The following is a 16019-nucleotide window of genomic DNA, read 5'->3' as shown; positions in this document are numbered from 1 at the left end:
ATATTCCTAGCTTGAAAACCTACCTATATGACAACAACAGGCTCCTATACATTTTAACTGATAAATTATATCAAACATTTAAAGCAGAAAAAAAAAGGAACATTTCTCCCCTCACTTTAGGAAATCAACATTGTGCTAATACTAAAACTGGATAAAGACAATAGAAGAAAAAAGTATGAACATAGATAGAAATGTGTTTAACAAAACAAACAAGTCAGATCTGGCAGTATGTAGAAAGTGGCTTTATTGTAGGGATGGCAGTGTTGGTTCAGCATTGGAAGATCCACCCCTAAAAGTCATCATTTTAACAGAGGAAAGGAAAAAGCCATATGATCCTGTCACTAGTTGGAGAAAAAGTATTGGACTAAATTCTACAGCTGTTCATGGTAAAAGCTATCAGGAGACTAGAAGTAGAACAGAACCTTCTCAATAGATTAAAGACATATACTCCATACTTTCAGCAAAAATGCCTTATATGGAGAAGATACAATACTTTCTCCCTAAGGTGGGGAACAAGAGCAGATATGCCTACTCTTCATCTGTCTATTAAACTTTGAAACATAGGCCTAAACCAAAATAGTCTGACAATAAAATGACACAATTAGGATAGGACTGGCAAGGCAGAAGCAAAATCTTTTTACGTAGATGAAATGGTCATCTACAGAAAAAATACTAAGAAATCTCTAGGGGCCCCTAGAACTTGTATTTGAATTTAGAAGGATTAGAAAACACAAGGTATATATAACAATTCAGGTCTATGTATATTTGCTATAAATGAAGAATTGGATATTGAAATTTAAAAGTTACGTAGGAGTACAAAGGACCTAGAAAAGTAAAAAGAAAAAAAAAGTGTTGGAAGACGTTTAGTACCTAATTTTAAGACTTCCTCTAAAGCTACAGTAATCAAGGCAGTGTTGGTGTAAGGAAAGACACATAGACCGTTGGAATAAAACAGAGAATCTAGAAATAGAACTACACATATATGGTCCACTGAGTTTTGAAAGATTATTTAACATTAACATTTTATAGAATATAAACTCAATTCAAGAGTAGAGGAAAAGATAAGTTTTCAGCAAATGGCACTAGAACACATGGTATCCATATATAAAAAATTAACCTCAACCCTTTATTTCTACCCATAAAAATAACTCGAGAGGATCTATGAACCTAAATATGAAAGACTAAAAGCATAAAACTTTAAGAGGAAATTATAAGGGAAAATGTTCATGAATTTAGGGTAGGCAAGAACTTCCTAGGATACAAAAAGCATGATGTATAAAAGAAAAAGAAATGATAAATGAGATTCCATCAAAATTTAGAACTTTAAATGACATCATTAAAATGAAAAGTAGTCCTTAAACAGACCATATTTACAATGCATATAACCTACGACCAGAATATATAAAGAACTCTTACAGCTCATTAATAGACAACCCAATTAAAAAGTAGACACAAGAAGATGACAAATAGCCAGTACAGCACAAGGAAAGGTGTGCAACACTAGAATCAGAAAAATACTAATCAGTACAATAACAAGATTGAATTATACATTCATTAGGGAGATGAAGTTAAAAGTTTTAAAAGCCTTGTCATGACCTTCTTTTTGCTGGATTCTCCCCCTTTGCATTTAATTTGTCCCGCCCAGTGGATTCATTCTGCTGGGCTTCCTGGGGTTGTGATCCTCACTGTCTTTTTCTAGGATATTGTCTAAAGTTTTCTGGAGTGTTGGTTTGGTATTCATGAAGTTCCTAAGGTTCTCTTTATCATCTCCATCAATTTTGAAAGATAGTTTTGTAGGGTACATCAATCTGGGTTGGAGGCTGATTTCCTTTAGGGCTTGAAATACATCACTCCAAGCTCTTCTTGCCTTCAGGGTTTGCATTGAGAAGTCTGCTGTGATTCTGATGGGCTTTCCTTTGTATGTGATTTGTTTCTTTTCTCTCACTGCTTATAGAATTTTGTTCTTCTGTTGGGTTTCTGGAATCCTAACTATTATATGCCTATGTGTAGATTTTTTTTTGATCAAGGCCAGTTGGAGTCCTATATGCCTCACTTATTTGTATGTCAAGTTCTTTTCCCCTGCTTGGGAAGTTTTCTGCCATCACTTCTGTGAACAGTTTTTTTATGTCCTTTGCACTCTCTCCTGTTTCTTCATTGACTCCAGTCAGTCTTATGTTATTCTTTTTTGCATCGTCTAGCAGCTGGTAGATTGCTTTCTCATGGTCCCTTACAACATTAAAGCAGTTTTTCTTTTCGTGGTCACTAACCGCAATCTTATCTTCTATATCTGAAATTCTATCCTCACATGCATTCATTCTGCTGCGTATACTTTCAATGGAGTTTTTCATCTCCTGGAAATATGTTTGCATCTGTTTTATGGATTCCATTTGTTTCCTATGTTAGGATTCCATCATGTTCCTCAGCTCCTCTATTTTTTTATCTGTGTCCTTTCTAGATTTATTAATCATGTCTTGCACTATGGGCACAATCTTTGCTGTTATCTGAGAAATTATTTCTGATTTAATTTTTCCCAGATCCTCTTTTGTTGTCAGTTCAGGGAGTCTAGGTGGTTTGAGTATCAGACTGTTCCATCTCGTTTCCCCTTGGGGTTGCTGTAGGTGATCTGGAAGTCTGGTTTTGAGGCTTGTTTACATGTCTTCTCATTTCCACAGGGTGGGGAGGGGGGTGTTGCTGGCGCCCGTCCGGCTCACCTCCTCTGCCCTAGGAGTAGTGGAATGGCGGCCGGGGAGCCTCCTCCTGGGTGCTGGGACTGCCTCATCTCCTCTGCCCTAGGAGCAGGGGACAGGCAGTTCAGAAGTTCTCTTTCATGAGTGCCTTTAGTTGTGCTGTCATGGTTGCCACTTTTAAAACATTTACCTTTCATGGTCATTTTGACTTTGGGGAAGAACCTGAAGTCAACACAGTGCCAGATCCAGTAAATAAGATGGATGAGAACACGCTCCACTGGTTTTATTTGCACAGAAATCACTGTAAATATTTCATCAATGAGGAGTGATCAAAAAATACAGCGAACGTTTAAATTTTAAAGTTATTACAGTAAAAGATACATTGCCATTAATCCTTCTCAAAATATTTAAAATACTCCCTTTCATTTTGAACACACTTATCCCATCATTCTTTGAAATGTGTTTTTACTGTAGTTTTTTAATGTAAATATTCATCATATCTTTCAATTACCTCTTGTACATGCGTATCAAATTACCATGCTGCTCCCTCTTAAGATACATAAATAGTATGTTTCGATTTTTAAAAGACAAAAAAAAAAACCTCTTCAGTGTATGCAAAAATCAACTTAATGATGGCAAAAAAAGAAGGCTGCTGGGCAACAGAACTCAAGACTAAGAAGTCTATCAAGACCCACTTGGCCTAGCTTGGCTACAAGAATATTCCCTACTAGTAAATACAGATTGTACAGACTGTAATTGTAACCCCAGGCAAAAGAAAACCAAAACTGAAATACAAAGACTACAAAGCCTCCAAATACACCCTAACCAGAAACTTTCACCTTTTCTTTCAAGTAGCACCATAGGTCAATCTCTGGTGAATGAGGCCACCCCTGGAGGTCAAGGTTCACATATGAAGCAGAACTATCAAGAGTCTTTGGCGGGAGCTCCATGGCAGCCTGTGAGGCTTCTTTTAGAGGACTTCCCCAACATCAAACAAGGACTGTTCAATCAAGGACAGTGGCAGGGATGTTCAGAATAGCCAAACAAACCACTAGACGATGTGCTCCAGTGGCAAGCACCACCACCCTGCCCCACACTGAGATAAGACGGGCTGCACTGAAATCAGCCTGCCCATTGTTTCAAAGGCAGATAACAAAAGCACTACTGATGAGCCCCACAGAGAATCCATGAGACACGAAGCCCAACTATAAAAGCTAAGGCCTGGGACCTACAGGAGGCAGCTAAGGGCTCATCAGAGGCACTCAAGGAGAAGGAAAAAGAAACTCCTTAAGGGCAAAGCCAGGGGCTGGCGTCCCCCCCACCCCACCCCCACAATAGGGATCGAACTCAGGACCTTGCGCTTGCAAGGCAGGCAAGGTGTCACTGAGCTAAATCCCCAGCCCTACCCTTCTTAAATAGCGGGGTGGCCAGCATGTCTGCCATCTATGACTGCTACCATGGCTTAGCTCCAAGACACGTTGGTTACCTACTTAGTCACCTAGACTAAGGTCAAGATGAAAATGTGGTTTCAGTGAAGCTGGTGTTCATTCATGTTCATGTTCTTCTCATGAACGAAGAGTGGAAGGATTCACGACAAAACCCAACCCTAAATCCAGCCAGTCTCTCCTCATCACCCAATGGCCTACTAAATCAAACAAGAGTGTATCAGACTCCACGGTTTCCTCACATGCCACCAACCCACCTTCTAGCTTGATTGTCCCCTTCTTCTCCATGCAGCCAGCAGGTGTGCCCTCACCACACCTGATGCTTGTTCACCACCTCCTTCACCAGCACCTCACACTGACCTCTCTCCTTCCTCTCACTTCCTTGAGGAGCAAATTCTAACCCATCCCAGTATGAAAAATGCTATTATGAATCAATGAAGGCAGAGTCCCTACTCCATTCCTGAGATGATGTGGGAATTCCACAAACATTTAAGTCTAGAAAATGCTGAATACTTTATGTCCCTCTTTAGAGCGAATGAGTACACATCAGTATAGGCCCTGAGAAGTCCTGCAGTTAAGAACTGTCAAATGTAAATCTAGCAATTACACCTTACACCTGTCAGATCCTGTCATGCTGTATTTCCTGAAAATAAGACCTAACTGGAAAATAAGCCCTAGGATGATTTTTCAGGATGCTCATAACATAAGCCCCAACCCAAAAATAAGCCCCAGTCAAGATCATCAACCACTTGGACACATTTAGTACATCCATTGGCACCAACACACCAGACATACTGAATTATAAAATAATATTATTAATATATAATTAAATATAAACATTATTGACATTAATACTTAAAATAAATGATAATATAAATTATAATCAAGTATTTGCAAATAATCAAGTAGGCACTTTTGGATAAGAGGAAAATGCCTATGTAAACAGATGAACTCAAGCCTCACTGCCAAATAACCAGAGTACAGACACAACCAAGAATAAAGTGCATGCTTGATAATGAAGGGATATGGTTGTGTCTAACACATGAATCTTCATAATTCAATATGTCACATGTTATCACAGATGTACTTAATACACTCGTGTGAAATAGAGAAACGTTTTCTAAATTTTGGTGCCCTCAATTTTTCATTGCTTTTGTGTGGACCATTGTTCTTGTCATCATTTTTGTGGCCACTCCTGTCTCATGAGTCTTGAATTAATACTTGACTTAATGGAAACTTTACGAAGCATAGCCTGTAAGAGGTTGTGACTTGGGTGAAGAATTCCTGGGCTAAAATCACTAACAAGCATGCTGCCAATGTACTATGAGCAGGCTACAAGGACAAGAAGTGCTCATTTAAGAAGAGCTCTGTTGCTGGACAGGAGAGATTGAGCCAATGGTTCTACAGAAATTGGAGTCACAAGAAATACAGGTCAGAATTTGGGATTTGGAGAGTTATAATGATGTTCCAGAAGAAGATGACATGACTATATTTGAATAAATGTAGATTTTTGTACATGAATAAGTGAATAAATGTAGATTGTTATATATTAATAAATGCAGACTGTGGTACATGAAAAAAATAAGACATCCCCTTTTGGAACAAAAACTAATATAAGCCCCAATCTTCTTTTCAGGGAAATACAGTACACAGATAAACTTTGAGGACATTGTGCTAAGTGAGATAAGCCACTCACAAAAAACAAATCATTCATCAGAACGTGGTGGTGCACATCTATAATCCCAGCAGAAACTTCTGGGAAGTTGACGTAAGAGGATCACAAGTTCAAGCCCAGCCTGGGCAACTTAACAATTTACTGAGACCCTGCCTCAAATTAAAAAAAAAAAAAAAAAAAAAAAATTTAAAGGGCTGCAATATAGCTCAGGGCAAAGGCCCTGGGTTCAATCCCCAGTACTGGTGGGGGAAAAAATCATGCATGAATCCAGTTACATGAAGCATGTAAAATAGCCAAACTCTTAGAAAGTAGAGTGGCAGTTACTAGGGGCAGGGAGAAAGAAAAAATGGGGAGTTGTTGTTTAACAACTATGGGTTTATCTAGGGTTATAGAATTTCAGTTTTGCAAGATAAAAAAAGTACTAGAGATCTGTTATACAACAATGTGCACATACCATTACCACCACAGTACTATACATTTCTAAATGGTTACAATAGTAAATTTCATGTAATTTTTTTTACAATTTAAAAAAATTGTTAAGCACATTTCAGCTATTTTCTAGGCCAATGAATACATTTTCTGCAGAACATCTTAGAAGACACAATAGGCATGTTGTACGACACAGTTTGAAGAACACTGCTCTACGTACCCATCATCTATCCCAAACTTCAGGCTATTGCCTCAAATCTCCCAACCCCTTTGTTTATTCATTTCAGCATTTCATTTGTTCCTGCGCAGAGAAAAATCCCATGTTTCCAGGCAAGCGTCTAACCTTGAGGCTTTACCCTGTCACAACCCTGTGGACTAGCACCTTTGGGAAGGGACAAAGAGAAGGGCAGCCAGGGCAGCTATCTTTTCGGGGCTTTGCTCAGCTTACAGTAAGAGCCTTATCTGCCACTCCCTCCACTGTGGTAGATCCCCACTGCTCATGTTTATTTCACATGATCACACACACACACACACACACACACACACACACACACACAGTGCAACGAGGACCAATCAGGTTCTCACTTCGGACTCTGGATTTGAGATTAAAGTTCTAGCTCAAGGATCTTGAAATTAAGAGATAAAGAGATATAACACATACTTGTCAGGTTTACACTACAGTCTGAGAAAGAGAGAAATGGATATGCAGCAAAAGGTGAGCTCCCCATCACAGTTCTGCCTCAGGGCCAGCTGCACCCCATCCCGAGGGTCTACAGACCCCCAGTGGGAGGGCTGGCAGGCACAACTCCAGAAGGCACCACTCAGCAGAGGGAGCTGGGCCTCTGCAGCACTTCCCACCCTCAGCCTCACACAGCACTTTCTCTGCTCAAGGTACCTAAAGCTGTTTCTGTCACCTGGAACCGAAGAATCCTAAAACACCAGCCTTATTTCCCACTACTGCTTTTTACTTCCCTGGGCTCTTGCCAAGGGAAACATCACTATTTTTTCTGAAATGCACTGGAAGCTTCCAGCTTCTCTTTCTCCCACTAATCTTCCTGCCTAGAATTTCTTCCCTCCTTCATTATCCCCACCTCTACTTCTCTAACCACACAATCTTTCAAGGTTTGTTCAAAGGTCTCCCTGCTCTATGAAGCCTTCGTTCACCCTGCACTCACACTCTCAAAGTTCTGTGGCACTCTGTCTGTTTTTCACAACGCTCACCACATTCTGCCTAGCAGTGAAGTTATGTGCATGTACATCTTCACTCTATTAGTGAACTGTTTGCTTCTTGAGACCAGAAGTAATTCTCATCTTTGTTCCATGCACAGTACCTAAGGTAGTACCCTACACATAAGCAAAGGCTGGAAAAAAAATACACAGATGACTCTACAGAAGAATAGCACTTTGTACGTCATTTCATTTCTCACTAAACTATAATGAGAGTGAGGGCAGGAATTCAATCTTAAATTCACCTTCGTAACCCTACTGCACCATCACCACCAGGTAGGCACTAGAACACTTGCTGATTCCTTCAGACTGGGTCCTAGAGTCCTTCCATCCTCCTGCTCTTTCAGCCCTTCTACATGAGGTCTCTGTCTCTCTAAACAGGACTTTCCCCTATTCAACAACTGGTGTTCTCAAGAGAAAAAGAACTTAGTGGATTACTTCCCTCAAAAGCAGTGGCTGAGGGTGAGTGACAGTATTTGGTATCATCCCTAATCACTGCTAGGATAGAGATCCACTGCGGCCAAGCAAAGGAATGAGGCCATCTGGATGGGCAAGAGGAAGTCTTGACAAGGAAGTCAACTCTGCTAGGAACAGGGTAAGCATAGGAAATGGGATGGAGTGTTTCGGTACAAAAAGTGCCTAGACTCCTGTCCCTTAATTTTTCCACTAACTTTTTCACAATTCATTGAAAGCTGGCTGAATTCACTGGAAACAAGGAAGAAAGGCCAACTCTATATGCAATCAGTGAGACCCTATTAGATACAGGTTCCTGTGTCATGCCCTGGAAGACATCCTTGGCTACAGGCTGACAACTAGAATTCTACAAACATTACAGCTGGGGGAAAACTCAAAAGAAAAGGGAGTCTAAGGGCTGGGGATTTAGCTCAGTGGTTCCATCACTTGCCTTGCAAGAGCAAGGACCCGAGTTCGATCCCTGGTACCAAAAAAAAAAAAAAGAAAGAAAAGGGAGGCTAACAAGTCCCACCTTCATCCCATCTCCACTCAGTACCTGGTGGGCATCTCCCGACGGGATGATATAGGCCTGGATTGGTTCTGTCACGTACTCGGAGTTCCTCATGGCTTGTCTCAGCTGCCGAAGCAGCTCCGAAGTCACTTTTGGAGCCATTCTGCTGTCTGCAACAACAGAAAAGTTTGTTCCAAAACCAGGCTGGCTCCAGCAATTCAATGACCAGCTCAAAGCAAGCCAGGTGCCTTCCACATTCTATCCCACCCCAAGCTTGGGCCTTCAAACTGACCACCCTACCACTAGACCAAGTTCAAAGCTGCCAGAAACACTAAAGTTTACAGTTCTTAAATACTACTTCCAAACAGTCATTATGTGGAAAGAAAATTGGAGCAACTAATACTCATTTCCAAATTGGTTGTTTACCTTACTTCTTCCTATCTAGGAATTTAAGGAGATAATTAAACAAGTGTATAAATATATAGATGCTGGTCTCTGTTTATAGTAGCAAAACAAATAGGGAAATATATAATTAGTTAAATAAACTATAATACATAAAACAGTACACTTAGCAACTACTAACACTTACACAGACCTAGGAAAATATCATATAGACCTATTTGACTTGTGAAGATGCCTGACAACACTAGTGGATAATTAAAAACAGATTACAAAAGAACACATATAGATGGTTCTTGCTTATTAAAAACTGTACATGTATATACATAAGGACAAAGCTTTTAGGACAGTTGCCTAAGTTTTAATAGTGGTTACTTTGGCGTAAGTAAATTTGGAGCAACTGTGAAAGTCATCTTCTGGTGTTTTTCTGCCTCTGAAGTTAATCTCCTCTAAAGTAGGTATGTTTTATAAAGTTTTTCTTAACTAGCCAACCACAGATCCGGCATAAAAGGTCACTCTAGTGACCATCTGGTACCACCTACCTGTGCAACCTCAGAGAGGACGGGACCAAGGTCTCCATGTTTTCCTCTCTAAAATATGGCATGTTGGATTAGACCCAAGAAGTCCCGGGGGACCCAGAGGAGTTTATCAACCCAATAAAACCAGAGCTGAAGTCAGTAGCTTTACAAAGCACGAAACAGAAACAGAAAAACACAAGTCAAAAGAAATGAGGGGGACCTTAAATGTGGCCCCTGGAAATCTTAATCTTTTACAAATACGTAGACAAAATCAAAGCGCACTGCTTCCTGAGTACAAGAAACTCTATTTTTTGAAGAAGAAGAAGAAGGCCCAGATGATATAAGCTGACTTAACCACTTCAGCTGGTTCTTCAAAGACCTTTTCTCGGCAAATACTGATATCAGTTAATAGTTCTAATAAACATTATAGCTGCAGTCCCATGGATACACAGCAAAGCGACTTCACAGAAAGCCAACACAGACTAGTAATTGTGTATATTTTACTACAAACTCATATACTATCAGCACAAAACTATATGATTAGAATCTAAAGTAGAATAATGAGTTCTACCAACTCGTCATCTTTAAATATAGACTTACCAACATTAAGGTAAGATACCAACATTATCTTTAAAGATAGACTTTAAGAGTAGTTATAGGCTCACAACAAAATTGAGGACTGAGCATAGAGTTCCCACAAAGCCCGCCCCCCCCCATATATACAGCTTCTCCCACTATCAACATCCCCCATCAGCATGGTACATTTGTTAAATTAATAAACCTACAGACACATCATTATCATCCAAAGTCCATAGCTTACTTTCTTGTTATTGTATAGTCTCTGGATTTTGACAAATGCATAATGACATATCCACCATTATAATATCATATGGAATATTTTTGCTGCCCTAAAAATCTCTATAGTGTTAAACCCACTCAGCCCTCTCTCTCCCCTAATCCTTTGCAACAACTGATCTTTCTTACGGTCTCTATAGGTCTGTCCTTTCCAGAATGTCATATAGTTGGAACCAGAGAAGAGGTAGGTTCTTTCACTTAGCAATATGCATTTACGGTTCCTCTGTGTGTTTTCATGGGTTGATAGCACATTTCTTTTTAGTCCTGAATAATTCTCCAATGTCTGAATGTACTATAAACTACCTATCACCTACTGGAAGACATTTTGGTTGTTTCCAAGTTTGGGTAATTATTAATAAAGCTGCTATAAATATACATGAGCAGGTTTTTGTGATTTTAACTCATCTGGGTAAATACCAAAGAGCATGACTGCTGGATCAGACGGTTTATTTAGCTTTATAAGCAACTGGCAAATTGTCTTCCAAAGTGGCTGTACTATTTTGCACTCCCACCAGCAATTAACAAGAGTCTGGTTGCTCCACATCCTCACCAGCATTTGGTACTGTCAGTGTTTTAGATCTTGCCAACTCATTTTTAAAGAAATTTTTAAAAAGTACTTAACTAAAAACATTCTATTGTACAATGCCATATGTAACAGAGAGTTGCATAAATATTACTCAGGTTATTTTCAAGGACTGACGTCCTCACTAGCTCCGGCTTACACTCTACTGACTATATACCCTTTCGGTTCTTTAATATTTTCATTTGCTTCTTCTGCTTCACCACCAGCACCTCAGACTTTTATAATTCAGCTGTCTTCGCTAACTCCAACAGATCCCCCTACGAGGTACCATACTGATTGGAAGACTCATGGAAAAAGTGCCCCATTCACCTACAACAAGGACAGCAGGAGGCATTGGGGCACCACCTGAGTCTCAGAAGAGCAAAGTACTCAAAGAGTCACTGACAACTGCCCTACTCATGATTCAAGCATCTCCATGTTCCTCACATTACAAATGCCTTTGAATGCTACTCATTCAGAGGGCATGTTTTCCTTCTGCCTAATCTACTAAACCTATAACCCCTCACCTATCAAACAGAGATCAGAAGTATCCGGTCTGATCTAAGTTTATATATCAACACCTCTATTCAGGCTAAAGTGAAGCCTATTATAACCTCGTAAGATTGTGGGCATCTAAAAACTTTTACTCTGATAACTTTCAGGAGATTCGAAATAGATTTGTCATTCTTCCAAACTATATTTCTAAGCAAGTTAACATATTTTTAAAAGAATAAAGCAAAAATGAAGACTTCTTTTGGAACAGTGGTTTAACCTTGGGTGCACATTCAAAATACCTGGGGACAGCTGGGGATGTGGCTCAGTAGCACCACACCTGCCTGGCAAGTGCAAGGTCCTAAATTCAATCCCCAATACCGCCAAAAAAAAAAAAAAAAACCTGGGGAACTTTTGATTTTATTGGTCTGAAATACAGCCTGGGCATCTGGAATTCTAAAAGGCAAATATCTGATAGAGTTCATTATAGTTTAAGATCAGTAATTTATACAATTTGTCTTCTAATTTAGGTGCATCCTGACTGATAGATTTTGATGACACCAACTATAATGTCTGTAGTATTGGTTATCAATATGTATCAATACTGTCACCAATCTCATCAATAAAGCTAACCAATGGCCAGCATAACATCCTCAGTTACATACTGAAAATCATCAAAGGAATAGTGAGTCTGGCCAAAGACTTCTTCTGCTTCCTGGTTACCATATCCTGCTCCCTTACCACCACCTTCTGTCACCCATCACATCTCCTGCCTCATCACTACATTGTTCCTCTTGTCTGACACACTAGGCTATCTCAGAGCCATCAGCATCATCATACCACTCTATGACAGTGGAATACAGTGGTACCTCAGTTTACAAACTTAATTTGTCTTATGACTTGGGCAAAGACGGATGCCTTTGTATTTGTGTGGGAAGATGGCCCTGGTCATGTTTGTCACCCAATGCAGAGTTTGCCAAAAGAAGCAAAATTTTGCCAAACACTTTTGTGAACCAAACGGTTTGCAAACAGAAGCATTAGTGAACTGAGGTATTACTGTATTTACTTCCCTCCCCAGTGTCACTTGCCCCCATTACCACTCAACACCTCCTCTCTTCTTTCCTTCTCATCCTTCAAACCCATCACATTTAGTTGGTCTCCTTAACCAAACACAACTACATTTTTGTCACCTAGTCAGACACGATGAAAGAACTCCCAATACACAACCAGCAGGATGTGGTAAGGAGCAGGGAAAGCAACAGTGAATGTAGGGAGGACAGCAACAGGCAATGGCTGGGAGTCATGGGCTGCGGCCCCAGAGACAGCTACTACTGAGGCAAATACAACAGGTAGTGGTGGCTGGAACAGCTGTAGCCACAAAAACAAGAGGTCTTGCAAGTGACTCGATGGGTGAGCAGCTGGAGCTAAAGAAAGACAAGACTGGTAAGACTATAAGTGTCAGTCATTGAGAAGGCAGCAGTTAAAAAAGCACAAAAGAGGGCCGGGGATTTAGCTCAGTGGTTTCACTGCCTGCTGCGCAAGCACAAAGACCCAAGTTCGATCCCCGGCACCAAAAAAAAAAAAAAAAAAAAAAAAACCAAAAAAAAAAAAGCACAAAAGATGGAGGAGATGAAAATTGCGACTGGTAACCCTGGTAGGGTAATTTTATGAAGATAAAATTAGTCACTGTCTTTGAAACACTTAGTGTGCTTGGCACATAATAAGTGCTAAGTAAATACTTACAGTTATTAGAGTTAGACATACAATAACCATACATGCAATGTGCTCAGTGGTGGATGTATGGTCCCTGAATCAGGCACCATGTCCTTTCCGTAACCAGGTATCTAGCCCAGCACCTAACACATACCTGTGCTCACTCAGAAAGAGCTGAACATCACAACTTTCTGGCCATGGTTTTCAGACCCAACCAAATGAACAGTAATAAATCTTCAGTGAAAGAAGAAAGCTAGGAACTTAGAAGATGCTGTATTATAACATCTGCTCATTCCATGCCCTTATATTTTTCAGAAATGTCAGGAGCAGCCAAAAGCTAAGCAAAGTGTGTTGAGAAGTGGAAAGCCAAGAGCAACAGGCCTAATCCATGATGTAATATTAAGTCTATACACTGCCAGGTATTTTTAAATCATCCCCTAAAGACAATGACTCATTGAAATGTCTTGCATATATGAATCTGCTTTTAGAAATAAGTTCCCAAACCTTTAGTCTTTATCACAAACAAGACTTTTCACTGCTTGCACAAGACAGCACAGCATGTTTACCATGCTGGGTGGCTAAAAGAATTAAAAGGAGTAATGTGCAAGAAAGTACCACGCACAACATCTAATATATTACAGGAGCTCAAAAAATATCTGAACGTAGCTCTGAAGCACCAGCTGCGACTTCCACACATCTTGCTATAAGAATAGAAGGGGCTGTTTTACTCCAATTTCAGCATCTTAACACACACACAGATGCTCTTCCAGCATCAATAGCTTTAGCGGCAGCAATTTGTTTCTGTTTCACGGCTAAGGGCAGGCTGAGGACTCTATATACATTAATGGCTAACTCTCCCAATAATCCTCTAATGAGAGGTTTCACTCTTCCCATTTTACACATAAAGAAATAGGAGTTAAGAGGAGTTAAGTAACTGCCCGAGTCAGCTGGATCATCAGGAACCAGGACCCAAGGCCTATCCAATTCTCAAGCCCAAGCTCCACTACCACCACATCCCCTGGGGGACTTAAAGCTTTTTAGAATTCTAAGACCAGCAGAATCAAAACATGTGGGCCCTAGTCTATAACTGGCACCCACAACCTAGGACAACTAAAACTCTTATTTCCTCATATATAATTTTTAAAAACTTATCTTCCAACACTAAGTTTAATGATTCAATCCCTTCCTTTCTTTACTTCCTTCTTTATCCTATTTTTCTTTCCCCTTCTTCTACTTTTTATTGTAGCCAAAAATGTGTCAGGTACATCTGTATTTTTAAAGAAAGAAGAACTAAAATTGCATGCATTAGTTAACAGCACTGCTACTCTAAAGAGAGATTAGATAGTCATTGTTTCTTAGCACTTCAAGGGATCAATGTTTCAGTCAGCTAAAAGGAAATGTTGTGTTTCTCCTGGGAACTCTACAGAGAAGCACTGGCTTACTTGGGATAGGAGTACAGTTATACACTACTTTTCAGAATTCAGATTTCTAGCAATTTATCACATAATTAAGTTCTGGGGAAAAAGGATGGTCCCAGGAATTAATCCCAAAAAAGATTTTCCTAAATGCATATTCAATTTATAAACCACAGTAAAGTATTTTCTCATTTCACAGTCTGATGAAAAGTTGAAAGCTAATTTCTAATCAATAAGGGACTATATCAGAGGTAAAGTATAAGATTAGAAAAACTGTAATAGTATATTTTCAATAATAACCTACACCTCCACCACCACAACTACCACCTAACCCCCACAAAAATGAAAAATACAAAAGAAAAAAAAAAACCGCCAACAAAAACTATAATAGTTTTTGACTTAAAAAAAAACCACCAACAAAAACTATAATAGTTTTCTGACTTAATACCAAAAACAAAGTGGTAAATATATCAAACAGTAACCAACCATCCAGGAAGCCAAAGGACAAAATGATTTTTAATTTTCAGATCCTTAACCCCAGCCACAATCAATTACTAATTCCTTACTCTCCTCACTCAAATTAGGGTAGGGTCAGGAATCTAAAATCCTTTTGAAATGTTCCATCTAATTTAGAGATAAAACTACCATTACCTGTTTCCACACCTGTGTCTCGTGAGTGTGTCACCTCGTTAGGTTCAATTATTCTTAAGTTTTTCAGCTGAAAATCCTGGTGATTGGTCCTTAAAAAGAGAAAGAACAGAATGTTGCAGGCTTTGATCACAGCAAATGTAAACGTAGTGAGCTTAGTCAAAGAAGACATCAACTTGACCTAGCAGCTTTCTCAGGTGAGTCAGAAGAACTCTCCCCCCAGTATCAGTGATGGAATAAATAAAAGTTTCAGATAAAGCTTGCAACAGCAAAACTACCATGGCAGGCAAATATTTCAGTTTTTGTTTCAACTTCACAAACTCTCTCCAGCCATGTCTATTCTCCTATATAACTAAACTAAGATTTTACTTTCAATGATTATTTTTCACTTGTATAAGTTCTATTTGGTTCTATTTCATATTTGCCTATTTTTTTGTTTATGATGTCCTATTCTTTCACCTGTTTCCTACACTTAGCAATTTAATTATTTTAAGTCTCTATTTTATAAAACTTTTCAAATTTTCCTTTTGGGATAGCAATCCTCATATTTGCTAGATAGGTCATTGTTGTGACTATACTTGGCCTTATAGTTCCTAACCCTTCAGAATTTCTTTTGTGGGAGGAGTTTAGAAAGGTTTGGAGATGTTAGCTAGAGAAGCCTTAAAATGCTGTAAACAGAGCTTGATGGGCAATTCTGGTCGAAGCTCAGAATGCTGATAGGAATGCAGACCGTGAAACCTACACTCATGAGGTTTCAGATAGAAAGAGGAACTGTATTAGAAACTGGATTAGAGGCCCTGAGTATTTCATTCTCGCAAAGAATCTGTCTATGTTTTGTCCATGTCCTAAGACTTTATGTGAAGATGAATTTAAAGATGATGGACTAATGAATCTGGCAGAAGAAATTTCAAGCCAGTCAGCCCAACATTCAGACTGTGACGCGGGTACTGTTGGGGGCTTTTGGCCAACTTTACAGTGAGAATCAAGAGT

The 16019-nt window shown here is 39.4% G+C and overlaps 1 protein-coding gene across 12 annotated transcripts in view; it reads right to left on the bottom strand.

Moving 5' to 3' along the window:
• Positions 1–16019, bottom strand: part of Xpnpep1 (X-prolyl aminopeptidase 1) — a 96998-nt gene that overhangs the window by 34963 nt on the left and 46016 nt on the right. For 7 of the 12 annotated variants that reach the window (XR_015440494.1, XR_015440495.1, XM_087185340.1 and 4 more), the window contains exons 2-3: positions 15033–15121; positions 8449–8597 (exon numbers count right to left, since the gene is read on the bottom strand). Coding sequence is in view for 10 of the 12 variants with exons in the window: in XM_021253460.2 (XP_021109119.1) it covers positions 8449–8597; positions 15033–15121 (238 nt within the window). In the remaining 2 variants the exon portion in view is untranslated. The remainder of the gene's footprint in view (positions 1–8448; positions 8598–15032; positions 15122–16019) is intronic. The other 5 variants (XM_087185341.1, XM_004838960.4, XM_087185344.1 and 2 more) reach the window with 3 other exon arrangements.

The sequence above is a fragment of the Heterocephalus glaber genome, unplaced genomic scaffold, assembly GCF_053883595.1.
Source record: "Heterocephalus glaber isolate CG9 unplaced genomic scaffold, H.glaber_assembly_v1.0 deba00001497, whole genome shotgun sequence".
In the NCBI taxonomy this organism is placed as follows: Eukaryota; Metazoa; Chordata; class Mammalia; order Rodentia; family Bathyergidae; genus Heterocephalus; species Heterocephalus glaber.
The sequence above is the reverse complement of the archived record's forward strand: the minus strand, read 5'-3'. Positions and strand labels throughout refer to the sequence as shown.